Raw genomic sequence first — 24,774 nt, 5'->3', positions numbered from 1 at the left:
CTGGTCTTCCAAATGTACAGACCAAAACAAAATGTACTTTTAAGAAATCTCACCAATTGCCATTGCGGTTGAGGGATTCTGGAAACTAAAACATATGCATCTGGAGATGGCCTTGGATGGAGATGGGACAGTTTCCTTTAGTGTTTTAACACACGAAGCTAAAAAGTAGGAGACTTGACTGCTAGTCCTGCCTTAGGCCTGAAAGCTGGCTGGGGAATATCTCAGTCCAGCCTGCCTCACAGGGTTACTGTTGGGAGAGTAGGAAGTGGAAAAACTGTTTGCTGCCTTGAGTTATATATAAAAATGATAAAGGCAGGATATTAATAAATACCTGGTAAATTATCTGTTTTCTCTAAAAATATTTTGTACATTTGGAGTAGCTATTAATAAATCACTTAGATTTATTACTACTGCCTTGCTGACAGATGTCAGGTTAAATATTCACAGTGATTATTTTTTTTCCCTTGAAGAGGAATCTTTATTAAGTCACCCTGTGCCATGTGTTTTTTGCCTAACATCACTTTGATACATTTAGCCAGGACTGGAACAATATTTTCAGCCGTAGGCTAACTTGACCAAAGCTAAAGATATAATGAAATGCATGAAAATAGTGGGTATGACCAATCTAAACCCTTAAGTTTAACACAAAAATATTATTTACTATTCCACCATCTTAGCTATCCATGTAGATCTGCAGGTCAGATGTGAATTCTTTCCCTATTCAGCTGTGGAGCAGGCTTGGAATTAAGGTTTGGTAACTAGAAAGATAGCTGACGAATATCTATAGATACTTTTGCTATAACCCATAACAAACACTCTGATTTACAGAATCAGATACAAATACTATTACTATAGTAAATACTATTAGTATACACAAATACTATTAACAGTTAAGAGCCACATGGAATGTCCATTGATTTCACTACTTCAGCAATTAACATTGTCTGCATTCTTAAAAATAGTAAACGTACACAAACACATTTTCTGGCTCAATGATACAGCTAATTTGTTTAACCATTTCCTCTAGGATACAGTATCTAATCAGCTCTCGTATTTCAGGTTTCAAATGAGAAATTATTTTTCAACCTTAGCTTTATTGACTGATGTAATAAGGACAACATAACTGTTAAAAGAAAAAACTTTATTATCCATAATGCAAGTAGTTTCTAAGAGCTATACTTTTAGGCAGGTTCTTCATTTAAATTAATATTAATTAAAAATATGTAGGAAAAATTAGTTCTGTGATTATACCTTAACTTTAAAATATTGTATACAAAGATGACTATAATCTCAAGTTAAAATGTTTAGTAAGAGATTCAAACTTTAAAAAGCAGGCCATGTTCTTTATGTACAAAAAGAAACTTAAATATATTACTGAAGGAATATATTATGAAGAACCATATTCTAATTGCTCTTTGACATTAATATCTGCAGGTAGTAATGTATACCCTGTCTAAAATAATTTACATTCTACTGATAATGCTCATTTCCAAAATGTAAAACCATGATTCATTTTCACCATTATAACAAGCCTTTTCTTGCTGTTTCAGCTACTAAATTATAACAATGATTAATACATTATTTTTACAATATTTAGAAAAGAGTAACATGTGCTTTCCTGATCAATTGTGTTGTAAAACTGCCTCTTCTGTTTGGGAACAAATCATTTTATACACCAGTGGTTTTGTGCTATATACTGAAAGAGCATTTAAAAAATCTTCTAGTGGACACAAGCCATCTTTACATCCTCTGGGAATCAGCTCCTATAGTAAAAGAATTAATAAAGTTATTTTTTAAAAAGAGATTTGAATAGCCATCTTTATATAAAATAACTCTGGAAAGCTAACAAATAACAAAAGACTAATTAAACAACTCAAATCACCAAGCCCTGTAACGGGTATCAAACTCGTGGCCCACAGGCCAGATGTGTCATCCTCTGGCCACGCCCACTTCCGGTTAGCAACAGGGGAAAGTTGCAATATATCACGTGATGATGTGACGCCACGAATTTGACACCCCTGCCCTATAACAATCTCATTGCAGAATCACAAATATCGGGCTCTTGTCCCCTCCTGACTCAGCTACCTGAAGTAAAATCCAGATCTTAACCAGAAGGTGAGAAGAAAAGGGGCTCTTGCAACTCAGGAGGAAGGCTGTACCACAAGGAAAGCACAGCTATGGAAGACACTTGCTTCCTAGGTCCTACTATATGGAAACATTTAAAAGAGGCAACTTGAAGCAAGCAAACTAGTAAGACGGGGAAGCGCTTAGGGAAAAGCAGTTCCAAGGGTAACCTGGTCCCATGCCATAAACAGTTTAAAGATAACAATCTGTACCTTGAATTGTCATTGGATCTATTTTTGAGCCCAACTCCCCCAACTTTTTGGTAAATGGGCTCATTTCAAATTCTAAATGCATTTCATGGATATGTTAATTGCCATGGGAGAAAAAGAAGCATGCCCATTCTTAAAACAGTTGCCCTGAGCAATGAAAAAAATCCAGAGATACAGAGTGCATATGGCATCTAGGGGAGATTGACACATTGATAGCTGCAGTTATGGACCTAATTTATAGGGCACATCAATTATTTAGGGCACATTGATTATTTCTTCGAAAGCATTGTAGTAAAGGAACAGTACTGATTGCCTCAATTTTTAATAAGGCAGAGATTAGAATAAACCAGCATGGTAAAAATCCAATATGCCATTTTTAGAAAGTGATGTGATCTGTTATATTGCTTGAATATTCATATAAAACGTGCGACCTAACACTTGCTAAGGGGACCCATGTGGTAGTAGCGGATCAGAATTTGTACCTCTCCATTATAGATCAGTCGTATAAACCAATCCTTGGAATGCTGATAGAGTTCCAGTGTCACATCTGCTGCATATGGAGGCCATTTTGAATTGAAGACTCCCATCGCCACCAGCAACGGGAAGAGTGTAACATCATGAACAGCATAGAGGATGAGCTTCCTAAATGCAAAATGAGCATAATGTACTCTTAACACATTTAATGTATAAGTAACATTTTAATAATAATTTTATTATTACATGTATATTTATTCCATTTAGGATTAGTTTTCATGAACAGTGAACTAATATTTTAAAACACCATCCTTTTGCAAGGATTTTATTCTCAAAGCAATTTAGTGAGGTAGTTCCATTTGAACAGGATAGCAGCTCTATAAATAACATGATTTCACACAAGCAGAAGTGGCTGGATTAAATGAAGAATGCTTCTTCCACCTAGTGGAAATATTCAAGAATCTCATGGTAGCTGTTGTGAAAGACAATCATGTAATCTATATTAAAAATAATTCAGGCGATTTAAAAAATCATCCCAATTTAAAGCATGTAAAGAGAAACCCAAAATATTAAAATTGTAATAGTTTCTCACAAATCTTGCTTGCATTCCTTACCTAACAAAGTTTGCTTTAACCCAAAGTTAATCACCAGTGTTTTCCAATGTTTACCCATTTTCCTTACATCTATGCAATATAAAAGGCCTCTATTACAGATAAATGTCTATTCTAGCATAAAATTTCCAGAACAAAAACAAAAAAGACTGAATCCATGAAAATTGTGTGACTATGTTACGAAACCTATGATCCCTTTCTTCTTCCAAACATTGGGTGAAGGATCTACCCTTAAATAAGCCTTGCAGTCAAGTGTGTCCCAAAATGGGTTTTTAAGAGGACAGCTGTGCAGGCAGGCAAAAACAGTATTGAACATGCAGGACCTAAAATAATAATTGAATAGCAATTGCCTAGTGATTGTCCCTTCTCCCTCCTACTAAGCAACCCCAACATTCTCTTCTATTTTCCTAACCCATTAGTGCAGAATTCTTCAAACTAGGCAGCTTTAAGACTTGTGGACTTCAACTCCCAGAATTCTCCAGCCAGCATAGCTCCAGCCAGCTGGAAGCATAGCTGGCTGGAGAATTCTGGGAGTTGAAGTCCACAAGTCTTAAAGCTCCCAAGTTTGAAGACCTCTGCATTAGTGATAAGCCATCACAATTTCATCATTCAGTTTTTTTAATGCTTTTCTGAATTTCTGGAGGGGACTATGGTTACAGAACTACTCAATAGAATTAAAATAGACAAATGTTTTGCCTATTCAGATGCTTTGGAATAAGACTAGTATTTCCCAGTGCAGATTTTAGGTACAGATAACACATACAATATGTAAACCCATAGCTTTATACTGGGTCTGGTCTGGTCTCTTATCAATTGCATGTAAGGTCCACGTATACATATTTTTATTAGCAAAATGTGCCCAGAATAGTAATCTTTGACTATTTCTTAATTATGTGTTCTGTTTCAAGTGAAGACAGAGAGACTAATATCTACAATTTACATACCTGGTCTTAATATCAGAAGAGGGAGGCTCTATTGCCTTCTTAATGTTGTTCTCTATGGCATTCAGGAGAGGACCAACAGACATCTGAAGGATCTCCCTATGGGAAAGAAAAATATTAGATACTTTCAAAACAAGTCTTGAATATATAGCCTCTTTATCAATTCTACACAAATGGTTTAACAGGTAAGAGAGCTTAAAGTATTTCTAAAGTACTTCTTCATTTAAAGTTATTAATACCAAACTGATGCTGCCACACAGCCATTCCATGCTCACCTTGAATTGTTTTTTGTAATATAAAAGAATGAGTCAACAGCTCTCTGCTCAATTAGTTGCATAGAATTCTTCAAAACAGGGTAACTTGGTAGGTCATGTGCCTGAAAATATAACATTGTGTAAATTAAATAAAATACAGGTCTAAGAATGACATATCTAAGCTTATATCACTAGCATGGACATATACCTGCATTTTTACTTGATGTCTGGAGACTGATAACTAATAGTAATTTTGACATAAATTTTAGGTGATAACAAAATGGCATATTTCCTTGGCCCAAAATAAAACTATATGGTCAGGAATCCAGATATGCCAGCATACCTAAATATAAATTAAACCATAGTATTCAAAAATAGAAAAATGCTAGATAAGAAAAAAACTTGAAAAGTCTAGAAATTTGTATAGAGCAAGGATATGTTGCAAGGAACTCTGACTTTCCAATGATAAATGCCATTCATACCATGCCAAGTTTCCTTGAAAAACAACTTATCTTTGCTCCATAATAAAATGTGCAATGTGTGTTCTGGTATTATTTCCAATTTATGGAAATGTTACAAAAACCTGAGCCATTTTTTTCTACATTCCTACAGACTTTAATATAGATCAGCTGACCTCCAAGTCTATCATTCAAAGATTCTGTCAGGAAATCAACATAAAAAGTAAACCTTAAATATAGAGAAATAGAGCTTGAATTTTAAAAGGGTTACCTTAATCTTACACAAAGACCTAATTCATATTAATTACAAATGGGAACTGCATACGTATTATTTTGTCCTATATTGTATTAGTAAAAAGCTGGTCCAAATGTTTCCCTTGCTGCCGTCTTGCCATTTATGTTTAATTCCTCAAATATTCAGACCAGGGATTATGGGAATTGAAGCAGATGAATGACATTAGCTGGAGAAATTCAGCATTTACAAAGAGGTACATTTAATAATAATAAAGTTTTGTGCAAAAATAATGAAAATACATAGGATGAGGAGAAAATAAAGAGTAATAGACACGATCAAACATTTAGGCAAGGGACAGCTGGTTAGAGAACAAAAAGATTAAGTTCAGACTTGCAAAAGAATGCATTTTGTGTTGTTTAAAGGAAGATGAACAATTGCCTCACTTGCTGGACTGTTTACCCATCTTCCTACTTCTGCAATGAGGAATCTTGCATGCTTGATTACGATTTCTCTTTTCCCACAGAATTGCATACATCACTTTAATACTTGAAGAAAACAGGAAGTTTACCTGTTCTGCAAAAATGTTGTCAAGGAGAAGAATGAAGTCTACTTTTTGCTCATTACTAATGCCCAATTTTTGTTTAATGTTTTTCAGATCTTCACAAAGGCCTTGGTGCAAATTCACACTAGCCATTCCATCTCTGTCAAGGAAAACAAAGTGCTTCAGGTGCTTCTTAATTTTTGCTTTGTAGATCAGAAAAATCAACAGTAGATGTATTTTTAATGTTTTTATGCTTGCATCTCTCAAAAATAAAGGGTTTAGTAATACGAAATTCAGAGGCTGAAAGTAGCATTCTGCATGTTGCAGAATCTGTAAGTATAAATCTATTTAGGCTTATGCTTCAATGAGGTTTTTTACTGGCTTTCTGCAGTAAAAATATGCAATTGCTTTAAGACTTATCAGTCAAGTTCTGAACCATTCTTTCTGCATCATTTTTAAAACATACAGTTATAGAAGATACTAAATTCAAAATCAATTTCAAATAATAAGAGCTCATTTAAGCAGATGTTTACATTTCTACTTATACACATTCAGAAAAATAAAAAAAAATGTTTGTGACATTTTAAGAAAATACCAGAATCTTCAAGATCTATCCATACAACTACAGGTAGCTCTTGAATTACAAAGGCAAATGGGACTGGAATTTCCATCGCAAAGTGATGTAAATTCTAAAGTGTGACATTGCATTATATCCTCACTTAGTAATGGCAATCCCTACAGTTCTTATTGCCATTGTTAAGTGAGGATTGTGGGTCATCAAGCACCTTTTTGCAATTTCATGTTGGCTTGCAAAAACCAAAGTCAGTAGGGAAGTGGCAAGTCCCAGAGGTTAAGTGGCAGCTGTCAGGTGAAGGAGGGGATGCAGGCAGTCAGGAGACTTGGGGGTAGCTGCTACTTGCATATAGGCTACAATCACTATATGGGCATCATCAAGAATGGCAGAACTGAAACCTACATTATAATTCTTTTCTTTTTAGTACAACAGGATCAGTAATCATCGGTTTTCTTAAGCATAGATATTGAATGTAGATTATGGCACTGGTAACAAAAGGGCCATGAACGTCCATAAGAATACAAGAGTATTATTAGACAATATATGGGCGAGACTTTTTACAGCTATGTAGGATGCTCATTAAAATCCCATTTGCTTTAGTATGACATGAGATACTTTAAAATTTAACATTGAGGAGCAGCCTTTTATATTATTATTTTTCACCCCATGAAATTCCCTGAGTTAAGTATGGGGGCCAGAGGCATTCCTGAAAATAGAGTTGTATACTAGTTCCCATTTAATTTGGATTCCATGTATATGGAAAAAATAGATCTCGTGACACATGGAACCTAGTAGCTACCATTGAAGGACCCAAGAACTAAGTATCTTTCTTTGAATATCAGCACAGCATACAGTATGATTGAGTAGCCATTGTTAGATACCATATTTTTTTTTTCATTTCAACTCCAGGGAACCTTATAAAAGAGTTTTATTCATTTTCTAAACTGCATATGGATTATGCGTGAGGCTGTTTAGAATAGCTTCCTGGGAGGTTTAGTAGTAGGTCGTGAAATACAGCTGTGATCTGAACAGCTAATGAGCTTTTTTCTATTTTGCATGAGCTTTTTGCAGTTGTTCATATTACAGAAGTTTGAAACTCTCATAATAATTATTACAACCATTTGCTGAAGGCTTTCATAGCTACCTACACTTACCCTATAATGATGGGGAAAAAGGCAAGGTAGAACTTGCTCCATGCATAAACTTGGAACATGGCCAAATTCTTTGAAGCTCAACTACACATAACAAGCCAAATTTAACTATTATTCCCAAAAGCATAACCAATGAATTTAGGAGAATGCATGCTGCTTTTGATAATGAAGCTGTCTTATATCAGTTGTCATCAATCTGGAGCCCTCTACATACATTAAAATTATTCTGTTCAGAAATCCAAATTAGAAACCATGGCTGCTTTACACAAGGCTATTATAAGCTGCTTTTTGGCACAACACAGTGTATTCTATGCATATTAAATATTCAATGACATCAACCAAAAATATATTGGCAACATACCTATGAAGACGTTTAAGTTGTTGGCAATTCCCTGGATTGGGATAAAGGATTTCAGATTCTGCATTATCTGTGACAATGGTAACAGCTCCTAGGTAATTAAGAAAATCTGCTCTTTCACAAATTGTAATATCAAAGATGTAAAGCAGGGGTGTCAAACTCTTAGATCTGGTCTGTGGGGCCGCCCTGGAAATAGCAACGAACCAGCCCACAGTGTTTCTGCCAGCAAAAACAGAGCTGTCGCAACCAAAAATAGAGCTGTCGCAACCAAAAATAGAGCTCGCAAGGGCCATGGGCGGCACTCCCAACTCTGTTTTCGCTGGCAGAGGGTTGCAGGAGGCTATCGCAGCCAAAACGGAGCTTGGGAGCCACACGAGTGAGCGGGAGCAGGGGGCCACATCAGGTTGTGGGAGCACGCGCCCACTGGCTCCAAGCGGTGGCGCGCTCTAGCCTCCAATGCTCCTCTCGTTCCACAGGTTGCACAGCCCCTCAGGCCCTGGGCCTTCGGCTGATGCTGTACAACACCCGGTCCATGGTAAATAAAGCCCCCGTCATTTGTGATCTTGTTCAGGAGGGGGGAGCGGACCTGGCGGGTATTACGGAGACCTGGTTGGGCCGGGGGGGCTCATTGAGATTTCCGCGCATTCCATCAGCCGAGGACACAGGGGAGGGGCGGGGGGGTGGCGGTTGTCATTAGAGAAGGTCTTGGTCCGAGGGAGCCACTGTTCCTCAGACGGCTGGATGTGATTCCCTCCTTGTGAAGTGGGGTCATGGGGTGCAGATGGGCGTGCTGGTTATGTACCTGGCTCCCTGCCACGTGACGGCAGCCCTGCCCGAGCTTCTCAACGTTATAGCCGCGGTGGCGGTTGACACCCCCAGGTTTATGGTCATGGGGGATTTTAATCTGCCATCCGTCGGTGAGGGTCTGAGGTGGCTCGGGAGTTCATGGCTTCCATGACGCCATGGACCTGACCCAGTTAGTTCATGGCCCTACTCACACGGGGGGAAACACGCTAGACCTGGTTTTTGTCTCTGGTCAGTGGTTGAGTGATCTTGAGATAGGGGATATAGTGATCAAGCCCTTGTCATGGTCGGATCACTCCCTTCTTCGCTTTGACCTTCAAACCGCCGCACCCCGCCACAGGGAGACGGAACCATTGAGGTGGTACCGCCCCAGGCGCCTGATGGATCCAGATAGGTTCCAGACAGAGCTTGGGCCATTTCCTGAGGCTCTGGCACACGGCTCGACTGAGGAGCTGGTGGCTGCCTGGGATAGGGCAGCTGCTGGAGCTTTGGATCGGGTCGTGCCTTTGCGGCCTCTGACCCGGCGCCGATCTCGCCTGGCTCCTTGGTTCACCAAGGAGCTGAAGGAGATGAAGCGCCGGAAAAGACGCCTGGAGAGTGGTTGGACGGCCAGCCATTCTGAATCTGACCGAACACTGGTAAGATCTCATATTAAGACCTACCTGGTGGCGATAAAAGTGACGAAGTATAACTATTTTGCCGCTCTTATTGCATCATCAGATAATCGCCCGGCCGCCCTGTTTAGGGTGACCTGCTCCCTGCTCCACCAGGAAGCGTGGGAGGACCCCTTGGATGGTAGAGCCGAGGATTTTGTACAGTATCTCTATGACAAAATTCCTCAGATTCGGGAACACCTGGACTCTGACTGGGTAGATTCAGCGGGGAGGACAGAGGCAGGTCTTGTGAGTATTATCTGGGAAGTTTGATTCTGTGATGCCCGAAAACGTGGACAGGATAATGGGCAGACTGAGCGCAGCCACATGTTTACTGGACCCGTGTCCCTCCTGGTTGGTGCTGGCCTCTCGGGAGGTTACACGAGGCTGGTTCCAGGGGATTATAAATGCTTCTTTGAGTGAGGGTGTCTTCCCTGCTGCCTTGAAAGAGGCGGTGGTGAGGCCTCTCCTCAAGAAGCCTTCCCTGGACCCGGAAGTGTTAGCAAATTATCGTCCAGTCTCCAACCTTCGCTTCGTTGCGAAGGTTGTTGAGAGTGTGGTAGCACGACAGCTCCCCCAGTACCTGGATGAATCGTCGTATCTGGATCCGTTCCAGTCGGGCTTCAGGCCTGGGTACAGCACGGAAACGGCATTGGTCGCGTTGGTTGATGATCTCTGGAGGGCTCGGGACAGGGGTTGTTCCTCTGTCCTAGTCCTATTAGACCTCTCAGCGGCTTTGATACCATCGACCATGGTATCATGCTGCACCGGCTAGAGGAGTTAGGGGTGGGGGGCACTGTCCTACAGTGGTTCTCCTCCTTTCTCTCTGACCGGTTGCAGTCCGTGTTGACAGGGGGGCAGAGGTTGACCCCGAGGCCCCTTGTATGTGGGGTGCCACAAGGGTTGGTCCTCTCGCCCCTTCTGTTCAACATTTATGTGAAGCCGCTGGGTGAGATCATCAAGGGTTTTGGGGTGAAGTACCATCAGTATGCTGACGACACTCAGCTGTACATGTCCACCCCGGACCACCCCAATGATGCCCTTGAAGTGATGTCCCGGTGCCTGGAGGCCGTGCGGATCTGGATAGGGAGAAACAGACTCAGGCTCAACCCATCCAAGACCGAGTGGCTGTGGTTTCCGACATCCCGATATAGTCAGTTGGTGCCATCACTGACTATTGGGGGCGAGTCATTGGCCCCCACGGAGAGGGTTCACAACTTGGGTGTCCTCCTGGACTCATGGCTGTCTTTGGAAGAGCACATGACAGCTGTGGCCAGGGGGACTTTTTATCAGGTCCGCCTGATTCGCCAGTTGCGTCCCTTTCTGGATCAGGACTCGTTAAATACGGTCACTCATGTTCTCGTTACTTCCCGCCTGGACTACTGCAATGCTCTCTACATGGGGCTCCCCTTGAGGAGCACCCGGAGGCTCCAGCTGGTCCAGAATGCGGCCGTGCGGGTAGATATGGGAGCGACGTGGCGCTCCCATGTGACCCCCCTCCTGTGCGAGCTGCACTGGCTCCCAGTGGTCTTCCGGGTGCGCTTCAAGGTTTTGGTTACCACCTTTAAAGCGCTCCATGGCTTAGGGCCTGGTTATTTACGGGACCGCCTACTACCACCAATAGCCTCCCACCGGCCAGTATGCTCTCATAGAGAGGGACTCCTCCGGGTGCCGTCAGCCAAACAGTGTCGACTGGTGGCCCCTAGGGGGACAGCCTTCTCTGTGGGGGCACCTACCATCTGGAATGAGCTCCCCCCGGAGATACGGAGGATCCCGGATCTGCGCTCCTTCCGCCGTGCTGTGAAGACCTTTTTATTCCATCAAGCGGGCTTGGCCTGATCTCTTCCCTTTTTAAATATGTAAATTTTAATCTGTTTTTAAATTATTGGGGTATTTTAATTTGTCTGGGCCAAAAAGTTTAATTTGATTTTATCGGGTTTTTAAATTTTGTGTATTTATGTATTTTATTGTTGGCTGTTCACCGCCCTGAGTCCTTCGGGAGTAGGGCGGTATACAAATCAAATAAATAAAAATAAAATAAATAAAATAAATAAATATTTACAAGACCGCCTTCTGCTACCAATAGCCTCTCACCGACCAGTAGGCTCCCATAGAGAGGGGCTTCTCAGGGTGCCGTCGGCCAAACAGTGTCGAATGGCGGCCCCCAGGGGGAGAGCCTTTTCTGTGGGGGCACCTACCATCTGGAACGAGCTCCCCCCAGAGATATGGAGGATCCCGGACCTGCGCACATTTCATCGTGCTCTCAAAACTTTTTTATTTCAGCAGGCTGGCCTGGCCTAACTCTCCTCTTTTAAATTTTTAATTCGTTTGATTTTATAAATTGGGTGTTTTAATCTGTGTTTCGGCCAAAATATTTAATAATTTTAAGGGATTTTTAATATTTGTATTATCTGTATTTTATCTTGGCTGTTCACCGCCCTGAGTCCTCCAGGAGTAGGGCGGTATAGAAATTTGATTAATAAATAAATAAATAAATAAATAAAATCGAGCTGGCCATGCCTACCTCCCCAAGGTCAAACACAACCCTGATGCGGCCCTCAATGAAATTGAGTTTGACAAATGTAAAGGATTCATACTAAGATTTCTTGCATTCTGAAATATAAAATCACCTGAACTACATTTTGGTTTTTAAGTATTTGTAGTATCCTATCCATTTTATTACTAAAAAATCTAAGTAAAGAACTTTTCTTACTCTTCGAAGTTTACATGCTTCTATTCCTACTACATTACTCTCTAAGTTAATGATATATCATGACTGCAAACTAAAAGGACCCCATTGTACTAAATGCCGAATAAAATCCAGTATTTATTAACATATTGTCAGATATTTACCAGAGATAGATTCAACTCTTGCATTTAACAACTCATACTGTATGATTTTTTGTAAATTAATTTACATCACATATGTCTCGATGTCTTAAATTAAAACCTTTAAACAAGTATAAATACTGGGGATACCAAATCAAATCTAAGCTCAGAGGCTACTATCACTCCCTATAATTTCATGACTAACATTTTACAAGCTTTAAGGCAAAAGAACATTTACTTCTTGGTAACCTATAAATCCTCTAACATCTTGGATTCCAGAACTTTAATCTGTTCCACACAGAATCTGGAATTTATTGGACTGCCTTTTTAGTGAGGCTTTGGATAATGGATTTTGGCATTTTTACACCTCATTTTATGATAGAATTTTAGCTAATTTTTATGGGGTTATCCACCTACACAAAGTGACAAAATAGGTAGGAATCCATGATGGCAGACATGATACGAAGCAGAACAGAAAACATAATAGTGAAAAGCTTCCACTGCTAACCTTCTTTTTGTTGTTGGAACAGCCCAGCTAATAAACATCGTGTGGATTCCAGATTCCGATCAATATTAGTGGAACGGACTCTGCAAGATATAAGGTAGCCAATGAAATGAAGCAGAGATGGCCATTGCTTCCAACACACTCCTTCAAACATTATGGATGACTATTACGAGTCTCTTGAAATCAAATGTGGTATAAAGGTTAAGATGCTGAATTATGAGGGACAGAGATACAAGTTCTATTCCATCCTCAACAATGGAAGCTCACTGTGTGACTGTGTGTGTTGATTTGTCTTAGACTAGCCCACCTAGGGATATTTTGGAGAAAAACAAGTTTTGCATTTTTCTTCAATATTAGGACATACCACATAAAATATACTACTAAATACTAACTTACAAAATCTCAGAAGATTTGTAGGATGATGACAGGAAATTGGTCTCCTCAATATAACGTTTCCTTAGCCGTTCCCCCAGGGAGAACATTTGCTGCATGCCAACTTTGGTCAACTGTCCTGCAATTACACCTCCCTAGAAAGAGAAAACTTTTTCACTTAAGGCTGCTCGCCAGCAGGCAGGAAAATACAATGTTTGGAAACAAAATACCTTCAGCACTGTTTTTTTGTAATTTTCTTCATAAGGAGAAAATGGTCTTGGTCCACCAGTGAGATTAGTTACTATGTAGGGAAACTTTGTTTGAGCAGGGATCTCCAGAAGAATAGGATCCCAGTCTACCTGTTTCAAAAACATGACAAAGGTTTGATTTAAAAAAAAAAATCGTAAGTTCTAAACCACTTATATACTTTTTCAGTTATTACTCAAGGTACTCCTTAACTTCAGTTCAATCATCAATGATGGGATAATAGGAATTAGAACTAGATCATTAAATTTTGCTTAGATGTAGAAATTTTTCCAATCAATGCAAAACAATGTATTTATGGACCTTAACACTGAATATATAATACAGTAAAGAATGTTATTAAGTATCTAGTCTATCTATTACCCTTCAGATATTTCCAATCTTGGCTGTCCTCAACAAATTGAAAGCTGCTGGTGGGAAGGGCTCCTTCAGATCATTAAGTTGTAGTCAAAATCAAAATACAAATGTACCAATCATTAGCATTCATTGTAAGCAAGCACTTTTCCAAGAAATTTCCCTTGCTCACGCACCATCAATGCTTCATGCCCTATGAAATAGAGGCAGTGTACAATGTAGTCGTCTTTGAACCTATGAATACTGTAACATATTTAAGTTTCATTTGGGTATCCCAAATGACACAACTGTCATTGTGGATCAGGATGCCATTTTTGTTTCCCTATCAGATTCACTGGGAGCAACTCCACCTCAGCAAATTTTAAAAAATTGTTTCCAATTCTACAGAAATTGGAATTCTCTTTAAAATATTTTATTAAGCTGCAAAGCTTCCTTTGGAAGAGGTGTTATTTTTCCTAATTGGATCAGTGAAATGCAAACTTGATCTTGTACAGTAAAAAAATACTGCATGCTTGATCATAGCTTGAGCTGTACAAACATGTAAAAATGAACTTTGCCACGAGTAAAACAGCCCTCTGTCTTAATTGTGCTGCAGTCATAATTATGGCTGGGCCACTTCCAGAGAAGGCAGCTCAACTGAAAAAGAGCAAAGTTCTTGAAACCAGCACTTACTTCTCTGTTTCCAAGAGGAGGAAAGCACCCGAACCAGGCATCCTCTTTCACAACCAATGTTCATAAAACGTGATAGCCCACGGTTAGTGTCATCGACACAAGGAACATGAATTTGGACAAACTCAGGAGGGCAATGGAAGGCAGGTGGGGCTGATGTGCTATGGCCCATGGGGTCACGAAGAGTCAGACATGACTTAGTGACTGAACAACTACACTGATCTCTAACCAACATCCAGGCTAGTGTACACCACATATAGTGTCCACTAAGCTGTGATTGACACCCAAAGTTCTGAAGAAGTGCATTAGGAAACACAATTAAGAGTCTCCTTTATAAGATCGTTATTAAGCAGTGGTGGGTTGCCCCCGGTTCGCACTGGTTCTATAGAACTGGTAGTAAAACTGGCAGGAGGCTCCACCCACCGACCCTGATGTCATCGAAATGCTTATGCGCTTGTGCAGAGGAGTGCGCGCGGCCCCGCTGCAAACTGGTAGTAAAGGTAAGTAGAACCCACCCCTGTTATTAAGTAATCTAAATCAGGGGTCTCCAACCTTGGCAACTTTAAGGCGGGCGGACGTCAACTCCCAGAATTCCCCAGCCAGCAATGCTGGCTGGGGAATTCTGGGAGTTGACGTCCGCCCGCCTTAAAGTTGCCAAGGTTGGAGACCCCTAATCTAAATTACTCGGTTTCTTTACATGATGGTTAGTTATCTAAACTTATATGGTGGTTACTAAGTTATCTAAACTGGTCATTGTGTTTCCTAATCGCATTACTTCGGAAACGTGGGTGTCAAGCACGGCTATGTGGTGCGCGCGTATATATATATAAAAAAGCCCTGGAGGTTTTATTATTGCTCCCACCTTCGATACCACCAGCGCTTTCTCTACCGACCGTTATCAGCCCCCGATAATCCTTAGTCGGCTGCGGAGGGGGGGGGGGGAGAGAAAGGAAGGCGTCTCTCCTGCTCACCTGCTCGACGCCCGGGATTGGCCGGAGGGGCGTACGAGCGCCATGCCTGAAGAGAACTTGCACCAATTTCAGCTCTGGCTGGCCTGGGTTGCTGCTGCTGTCGCCGTCGCTCTTTGCAGCTTGGGCCAGGACGCTCTTCTTGCGGTGCGCGTAACAAGCCAGAGCGCCGACCATGCCTACCCGAGCCCACAGCTCCATGCTAAGGTAAAGTCTCAAAAAAGGCAGAGGAAAGTAGGAGAAGCTCAACTCAAGACAAACCGTTGCTTGGGAATGCAACGCGAATCATGGAGCAAACACGTGCCCCCATTTTTACCCCTCCCCCACCACCACCCCGGTTTACAAATAACGCAGCTGAAAAGACTTCCCGAAAAGAACTTCCCCAACCCATTAAGGATGGAGGCGGATCATGGGAAATGAGGTTTCCACTTCTGTTCCTTCCTCCCTCAGCAAATAGCCGCTTAAAAAAAACTACGACTCCCAGAGGACATCAGGGCACTTAAATCTCAGGGCGGGAGTTGCGCGTTCTTTTTTTTTTATCTGGTGGCTTGTGGCTTGGTGCGCGGTCGGGAAAGAGAGTGGTGGTGGGACCTGGGAGAGTTTGGCTTTGATTTAATTTAGTTATGGCATGGCACAGCTTGGCTGTCTCAGGAATTCTGGGAATTGAAGTCTACAAGTTGTAAAAGGGCCGCATTTGCCCACCCCTGGCATGGCATATTTGCAATATAGCCAAAACAAAACAAAACAAAACAAAACAAAACAAAACAAAACAAAACAAAACAAAACAAAACAAAACAAAACAACCCCTCAAGTCGGTTGTGTATTAATTTCGTGGTATTAATCACTGATACAGGTAGAGGCAAAAGTGTCAGTTTAAAATATTCTATACACTGAAATTCTAGTAGTGGTTTTGTGAATAGAATGGAATAGAATTCTTTATTGGCCAAGTGTGATTGGACACACAAGGAATTTGTCTTGGTGCATACACTATCAGTGTACATAAAAGAAAAGATACATTCGTCAAGAATCGTAAGGTACAACACTTAATGATAGTCATAGGTAGCAAATAAGCAATCAGGGAACAATATCAGTATAAATCGTAAGGATACGAGCAACAAAATTACAGCCATACAGTCATAAGTGGAAGGAGATGGGTGGTGGGAATGATTTGCAATATAGCAAAACAAAACAAAACAAAACAAAAAAACCTAAACTTGATTGTGTATTAATTTCATGGTATTAATCACTGATACCGGTAGAAGCAAAAAGGGCCAGTTTAAAATATTCTATATGCTGAAATTCTAGTAGTGATTTTGTGATTAGAATAGAATAGAATTCTTTATTGGCCAGGTGTGATTGGACACACAAGGAATTTGTCTTTGGTGTGTATGTGTATGTGTATGCTCTCTGTACATAAGGAGAATAAAATACATTCATCAAGAATAAAAAGATGGTGGCTCAGCAGACTAGAAGCATTGTGATTAACACCAGCTGTCTGCAATTACTGTAAGTTCGAATTTCACCAGGCTCAAGGTTGACTCAGCCTTCCATCCTTTCTAAGGTAGGTGAAATGAGGACCCAGTTTGTGGGGGCAATAAGCTGACTTTGTATAAATATACAACAGTATGAAGGCTATTGCTTAACTCATTGTAAGCCGCCCTGAGTCTCTGGAGAAGGGCGGCATATAAATCAAATTTAAAAGAAAAAAAGATACAACACTTAGTCATAGTCATGGTTACTTACTAATAAGCTATCAAAACATACAAAGAAACAAGTAAAAAACCATATAAATTGAAAGATACAAGCAGATGCTATTCTTATTCATTTTATTTTTATTTAATAAACAGAAATAAAAAAAATATTCTTATTTTATACCTGCGAATATACTTGCGAGTGCACGACAGTGGGGAAATCCAAATTTTTTTTACTATCAGTTCTGTGGGTATGGCTCGGTGGGTGTGGCAGGGGAAGGATACTGCAAAATCTCCATTCCCTCCCCACTCCAGGGAAAGAATACTACAAAATCTCCATTCCTACCCCACTCTGGAGCCAGCCAGAGGTGGTATTTGCTGGTTCTCTGAACTACTCAAAATTTCTGTTACCAGTTCTCCGAACTGCTCAAAATTTCCGCTACCAGTTCTCCAGAACCTGCTGAATTTCACCCCTGGTGCAAGAGCATATTGACAAATGATTTTCCTTCTGAAAGAGAATCACAAACTTAAAATACTCTTGCTGTAAATTCTCCTAGTGAGAAAATCAATTATTCCCCATAGAATCTGTTCACATCTGGACTTATTAAATGATGGCAGTTGGGTAATTGCTTCAGCACTTGGATTGTGTATCGCCTAAATATTCATTACTGGTATTTTCTAAGAAGTTTTTATTTCATGTCACTGAATCGGTTAAAAAATAATGCCAGATTTAATTAGCCTTTCAGGTTTTCCTCATGCTTTCAATAGAGAAAAATCAATTATCAAAAGTCCATTAATGTGAGATACTGCAATAAAAGAATGGGGAGGCAGGGAGAGATACTCTGAGAGACATGAAGCCTTGGATTTTTAAATAGGCTGTAGTTCACAATTTAGCTAAGTCGCACACTAATTAAGACAGAAAAACATCAAGCAATTTATACATGTGAATTGTCACAGGAAGTTAACAGTTGCTAGCTGATCATGGCTGATTTTGAAAAAGCCAGACAGGGTTGGATTTGGTTAGTATTTGGATGGAAGACCATTTGGAAAAATTGGGGCTGTAGGCAACACTTGGAAGTAACAACAACAAAATTCCAGAAAAAGGCAACATTTCTAGCCTTCCATACACACATGTTTGTGTTATCAATAACAGTTCAGCTTGACTTGAACCACTTTAATTTTTTTTTTTTTTTAAATTCCAACAAGAACTATCCAACTATCTAGTTTCTGCCATCAAAATGCAGAGACGTTTTGGCTAATGGTGCAGTGGTTATTCATTTTTTCCAGGCAAGAATATCTAGAGGAGTCCTCCAGATGACTTGGATAGAAACTGCCACTAGGACTTCAGGGAGTTGCATCCCAACCTATCTGGAAGGTGACAAAAACCGAGGTTGAGCATCCCAGGATATTTTGAGAGTCCGTAAATACTGATTAAACCTGTGAGGTTCTGCTGAGTAATATGGAAAAATCAACGTATATATGAAAGTTTGTTTGCTCTTGCCTTATCTTAAGATGTCAACATAGTATTCCTTTAAATTAAATTAAAGTTAAAAGAAGCCATGATTTGTATCCGTTGAAAATGTGGCAAATGACCAAGTCTTTAATTCTCTGTTGTAGCTTTTCTCAGCACTTTCCAGATATGTTGACTACAGCCCCCCCCCCTTTGCTAGTCAGCAGGGTATACAGACCTGAATTATAGTTTAGCAATGTGTAAATCGCAAAGGGCTGCTACTGCATATGACTTTGAAATGAGAAAATTAGGACAAAGAAATGCATACCATAATGGGAATAGCCTCCATCGCCAATTCTACTCATTTTGTAAATTATAACCTTTTAAAAGTCCTAAACAACAGAAATAGCCTTCTAGCATGGGATTACTTATAGAGATAATTAGCCTATGGGATTAATTCAGTGGTGAAATCCTTCGTGGGTTGCCACTGTTTTGCTGCCCGTGCATGCGCAGTGTGCACCAAACACACACTTTGCATGGAAAAAGGAACCTTTTGAAGGTAAGTTGAACAGCGGGGTGGGGGGGGGAACATCTCTGCCACATGATTTAGATTCGCCAGAAAGCAGGATTTCCTGCTTTCTAGCGAATATAAATCACACAGCACAGCTGATCATCGGAAATACCGGTTCGGACCAACCAATAACTTTTTTTTACTACCGGTTCACACGAACTGGTAGCTTTTACCCGTATTACTACTGGTTCACCCGAACCGGTAGCATTTCACCCCTGGATTAATGGTATATTTGTAACAGTGCTTCAGTGGATGTGGTTGGACAAACATATCCTGGAAGGTAAAATTAGGATCTGAAGATTTAGCTATGGCTTATGCTTCCTAGTTCTCTACCCAAGCTTTCCCATACACCTTGGGGAAGGAGAGGGTTAGTCAATATACTGGACACAGAAGTTTCATACACCAACTGATGTAATATTGTGGGAAATAAATTGTTAGGCTATTGAAGGTTTTTTAGGCACAGCATTCCCAAAATGCAGCCGTGTGAAGAGGGAAATCCTCTCCTGAATTTTTATTTGAAGAATGAATATCCTATCATCCTGTCATATTTATAAGACAGTTGTATCCTGGTAGAAGAGATCACTCAGGGACTTGTATATGTAGTTCATGCCACCTCTATATCTGTTCTCTCCTTTTTCTTAAGCAAAAATTAAGAGAAATTAGTGGCATGGACCCTGATGAGAAATCCCTTTTTATTCCATTTATCACATGCTGATTGGCCATTAGCATTTAATATGATGTCAAACTATAAGGTTTGATGAAAAGTTTGCATTAAATTTCATTGACCACTAGAGGGCAATAGAAGGATTTGGAAGTGAATTACAAAGTCAGATAAAATTCCCAGTTGAAGAAAGAAAAAATGGCCCTTCCTTTTTGATGCAACATTATATAGTATACTACCTCCTATTTGTCTAAGCTAATTATTCATGAACAACATCCATGAGTTTAAGAAATTTATAAGGTTATAATGAAGGATAAGGGTAAAAACCAGGGATAAGGTACAGCCAGAGAACTGTTTGCAGAATATAATTTTTCTCCCTGTCAACAAACAAGAAAAAGATTTTATCAGTTTTACAGTAATCTTGTAATGCAAAACACAACTATGGTATTTCTAAGTTCTTTTCAAAATCTTAGGAATAAGTATAAGATAAATTTTCCTCATGAATATCCAAAAATCACATAAACATTCTTCTTCACTAATCTCTCTTGCAATAATGCCAAAGAAAACAAAACAAAACCCCACTTAATTTACTATCAGCCATGAAACTAAGAAAAAATAAATAAGTGTTTGGCAGAAAAGATTTGACTATTAACATCTTTTCCATCCTTGATTGGATAAATACAAGATGAAACTGTCCAAAGATTTTATTGATCACAATCTCTATTTGCTCTTCAAGCAGGATGTGTGAGTCCAGGAAGACAGAGATCTTGAGTGGAATTGTTCATTGCTAAGCTGTCAAAGGTACATAGTATAAGATGAAAAAAAACTGTGTGTGTGAGAGAGAGATGGGGCGGGACCATTTTAAAAGGGATCTTTAATTTTATAACATTTAAGAAATTAAGATGGAAGGTAAAAATATTTTACAGTCTGTACTGTTATAAAAACAAGGGATGGTTTCTCATCACTTTAGGGTAAAATGTATTTGGTTAATTTAGGTCTCAGAATGTTATGTGAACCCAGCTATTGTGATTAATTTATTTTGCTTCCTGAACATTTTGTGGTGTACTTTATAGATTTTTAGCTGCTAAACACAAAAATAACCTGTAATTTAACCTATCATGTACTATCTTAGAGAAATCTTTTTTTTTTTTTTGCAATGTATATCCTTCAGTATCATTTGGCCACATTGCACACAAGAAAGCATACAAAAATATGGAACTGTTGTTAAGGCACATCCAGTATACCAAGTACAACTGGAATATCTGTGGAGATCAAAACGCAATATTTCTACTGCTTGAAATGCAGCTTGGATATTCCAAGTATTGATGTTAAATACATGAATGGGACAACTGTACAAAAAAACATTATATTAAAAAGAAATAGCCACTCCAAAAGAATTTATTTCCAGGATAGAAAAATGTAATGCATGAATACCTGTTGACTTAGCAAAGATATTTTTGCTTCTGCTTCACATGAAACTCAAGACTGATGAAAAATTATGTGAAAGTGATGAACCTACTACTACTATCTACTAGAGATAGATGATATAGTATCCCTCCCTCCTCCTCCGTTGAGAGACCGATGTTCAATTTTAACATAGATGGCCTCTTTGACCCCTCTTTCATGATGACACCAATGACACCCTCTATCTCCAATCTACAACACAGTCCTTTCAGCAGTTCCAAGGAGACTCCACACCCATTTGCACTACTCAGGTGACCCCAGGACACAAATAAACCTTCAAGAGCCCTCAACAACTCTCTAAAAGAATGCAAATGAACTATTGTCTGCAAGAAATATAAATTCTTACATTCCCCACCATCCAGTCAGAGCTGAAGAAACTTCTTGGATGAGAAGCGAAACATCTTCAAAGAAAAACCAGAAAGTCCAGTTGCCTCTTGAAAAAGCACCTTTGGGACAACCATGACCTGGCTGACTAATAATCTCCATAGACACTTATGTAATTGAATATGTTTTATAAACAAATTGTATTAGTTTAACAAACCATAGTTCAATTTAGTAGACCATGATTAATGGCTAGCCAAGCTCGTAATTTATTATGGTTATATCAAGCATTTTCAGCATTTGCATCACATCTCCAAATTTTATTTAATACGCTGCTGATCTGAAAGCATTCCGTTATCTTCAGGACAAATCTTAATTAAGTATTACTGTATTTTAAAACCATGAAATTATTATTTAAAATTGATCGATTGATTTATGTTTTAATTTATATTTTGATTTTCCAAACAGCTGCTTGATATGGGAAGAGAAATCCAGGAGAGAAAAGGATGGTGGGGATGAGCGAGCAGCTTTAGCCTGATCTTGGGAATCATGCTACATGCATTCAAGACATTCTTGGTCTACCCAGCTGTTCCATGCATGTTATTTTCAGAAACATAGTAATCCTGGGGGGATCGGGGATGGAATTGTGTCAATAAATTGGTGAGGTTAAAAAAAACCCTTCAGGAGTCCCAAGTTAAGGAATTCTGGGGAGAGATGATTTCAGCTGCTATTTAACACCCATTAAATAGAGTAAAGATAGAACTTCAGATGGATAAAAGGAAATTTTAATAGCAAGGCACCATTTTTTAAAGGATTATTGGAGAGGGTTAGTTGCCTGGGAGTAAACTTCACTAAAGTCTGTGAAGTTTCTTCTGTCAGATGTATGTTACATAGCATTGTAAGTATCTACAGTTCATAACTATCCTCTTCATATCTCTCTTTTTTTTTAACCAACATTTGGTTATTACCAGTTTGGCACTTTGAAGACAGAGGTAACTTTCAGAAGTTACCAGAGCATACCTCAAAAGTAAAAACAGTGATAATCTGTTGGGGCAGTGTTTATCAACCTTGCCAACTTTTAAGAGATGTGGACTTCTGGGAGTTCTGAGTCCCTGGGAATTCTGACACTTGAAGTCCACATCTCTTAAAGTTGCCAAGGTTGACAAATACTACTTTCCCTCCCAACTAGCAGATTGTGATCCTCATGGGCCATTCTCTGTCTCAAAAAATATTGTTAGATTGTGCTTCCTGACAAAATTACTAGGTTTCAATTGATCACTTCCAAGAACTGGTAATAGGTATAAATTGCAAAGACTTTTCAGTTCTAGACTCTATAGACAGCTTCTAGCGATCCAGTGATCTTTGTTATAATAATTCTGCAGAAAAATAAAATGTTTTGTGGTGTCTTTGAAATTGACGTACTCATTATAGCATTATAATTTACTACTGTATTCTACAAATTCTTGCTTGGTCTTCAAGTCACAACACTGGGATAGAATTAACATGTTAATCCTGAAGCTCTCTTTATAAGCATTTATTAAAAGCTAGCTGGTCCTACTTTTTAGCAGCTAAGGAACTGCACATGGATGGAGAAATCCAAGTTTAAATCTTTGTTCAGCCATAGAACTTGTGAGGTAGTATTTAATCAGTTATTCTCTTTTAACTCGTCTGTCATACAGAATTTGCTGAAATAAATTTTGGGGAAATCCTGATATTTGCCATTTCAGCTTGCAGAAAAAAGTGGCACATACATGTATCAGTAGTGGGATTTAAATTCCACGCTACCAGTTCACTATCGGTAGCGCGCGGTGCTTCTGCATACGCACAGACCATTTTTAATGATGAGTGGGCGGAGCCTCCCACCACCACCACCACTACTGATTCGCCTGAACCGGGACGAACCGTGAGCAACCCACCACTGACATGTATGAGTTTTAATGCATGTTGCATAAAATTCAGAGCAAAGAAGACATAGACATAAGTGATAAGGCAGTGTACCAAAATTTTTACTTACTGGGACATTGGTACTGTTTCAGTATTTGGTGTTGTAAATCATCAGGAATGAGATTCATGGAAAAATGAGGATTACCAGCTGATGGAGATTGTGCGTGAGTATGAATGAGAATACTCTGTTCAAACTTCTGGTTGCCAATAACTGTTTCAAATTCAGTATATAGAGGAAACCTTGTATCCATTGATACAGATTATGTGCCAGCAAGTCATTTTCAACTCCTAGCAGACACAGAAAGATTTTCTCTATGAGGATCAGTCACTAGCCTGCTTTTTCTGATCTTTCAATGGTACATTCATCACCACTAACATTCCATCCTCTTTGCTGCTGGTTGTCCACTTCCAACCTTTCTTTGAAATGATACTGAAACAGCTTTTAAAAGATCTGAAGAGCCATTAAAGGTCTGAAGACAATATTTATTTGAAATCCCTTCCACACATCTTAAGTCAATATCATTCCTACCCCTGAAATAACATTTGGTATTTCATTATATCTGACTAATTTTACTGCTTGGAGTGAAAAATATCGAACTATCTGATCATTTCAAATACTGAACTACATTTTGGGTGAGGTCCATGGTAGCATCCCTTCCCTATGACACTGGTTAAGAATATTCTTTGAATTAGTTTCTTCCCAATGTGGTACTTTCAGATATGCTTGATTTTAACTCTCCAACCCTAGAGGAACCAGAGTTCACCTATGCTTGATTGTATCAAAACAACAACAACTGAGAAGCAATGCCTGGAGGATACCCAGAGGGGAAAGTTTCCTTTACATGTTGAAGCTTCAGGGCTCAGTCCATTGTATTTTTCAGTCAACAAGTGCATTCTAGATACATTATCAGAATGTTCTTTAAAGGATTCATGATTTCCAGGTGCAAGTTTCAGCAGTCCCGTTTTCATTACTTTTGTTACCTCATCCCTGGCTACTAATCACTTGAGGAATTTGGAATTGCTGTAGGGAAGGGAAGGGTTAAAGTTCCCTAATTTAATGTATTGTAAATTACTTTCAGTTGCTCCCCACATTCAAATTTGCAATTGTTTAAAAATGGTTTACAATAATGATAAATACATGTTTTTGTGCAACCTATTTGATTTATATGGTGACACTGCATTCTCTGCCCCAAAACTTACTTTTGAAGAAAGAAAAATGTACCAGGAGTTCTGTTTACAGAATTTCAATATAACCTCTAATTCAATAGGGGGGGAAACAGCTTGTTTCTGAATTTCTTGCTGATGTAGCTGAAACTCAGCAATG

At 39.4% G+C, this 24,774-nt stretch overlaps 2 protein-coding genes and 1 long non-coding RNA gene across 3 annotated transcripts in view; 2 read left to right on the top strand and 1 right to left on the bottom strand.

Moving 5' to 3' along the window:
* The window catches only part of BCL9 (BCL9 transcription coactivator), a 34,612-nt gene extending 32,461 nt beyond the window's left edge, over positions 1-2,151 (top strand). The window contains exon 8 of the transcript XR_011600342.1: positions 2,044-2,151. The gene's annotated coding sequence lies outside the window, so the exon portion shown is untranslated. The remainder of the gene's footprint in view (positions 1-2,043) is intronic.
* ACP6 (acid phosphatase 6, lysophosphatidic) lies at positions 1,125-15,648 on the bottom strand. The gene is made up of 10 exons (XM_070942678.1): positions 15,352-15,648; positions 13,324-13,452; positions 13,118-13,248; positions 12,725-12,804; positions 7,934-8,021; positions 5,875-6,007; positions 4,635-4,735; positions 4,363-4,458; positions 2,816-2,975; positions 1,125-1,763 (listed from the first exon to the last, which is right to left on the bottom strand). Exons 1-10 carry the CDS (start codon positions 15,547-15,549, stop codon positions 1,623-1,625), a joined length of 1,257 nt encoding a protein of 418 aa, XP_070798779.1. The 5' UTR covers positions 15,550-15,648; the 3' UTR covers positions 1,125-1,622.
* Positions 15,649-18,407: 2,759 nt separating this feature from the next.
* LOC139316144 (uncharacterized) lies at positions 18,408-22,022 on the top strand. Its single transcript, XR_011600343.1, has 3 exons — positions 18,408-18,478; positions 20,461-20,522; positions 21,975-22,022. It is a non-coding gene; the product is annotated as an uncharacterized lncRNA (long non-coding RNA).
* Positions 22,023-24,774: the final 2,752 nt, after the last annotated feature.

Source organism: Pituophis catenifer, unplaced genomic scaffold (assembly GCF_029215685.1).
Source record: "Pituophis catenifer annectens isolate HBS135680 unplaced genomic scaffold, rPitCat1.0.hap2 SCAF_4, whole genome shotgun sequence".
Taxonomy (NCBI): Eukaryota; Metazoa; Chordata; class Lepidosauria; order Squamata; family Colubridae; genus Pituophis; species Pituophis catenifer.
Note: the sequence above shows the minus strand (reverse complement) of the source record. Positions and strands in the feature narration are given on the sequence as shown.

Coding starts and splice junctions, on each gene's coding strand:
- ACP6 (XM_070942678.1), bottom strand. CDS start 15,549: ATGGAGCTGTGGGCTCGGGTAGGCATGGTCGGCGCTCTGGCTTGTTAC. Junction 8,022..12,724: donor GTTCCAACAACAAAAAGAAG/GTTAGCAGTGGA, acceptor TTAATTACCTAG/GAGCTGTTACCATTGTCACA. Junction 1,764..2,815: donor GACTGATCTATAATGGAGAG/GTACAAATTCTG, acceptor CTTTTACTATAG/GAGCTGATTCCCAGAGGATG.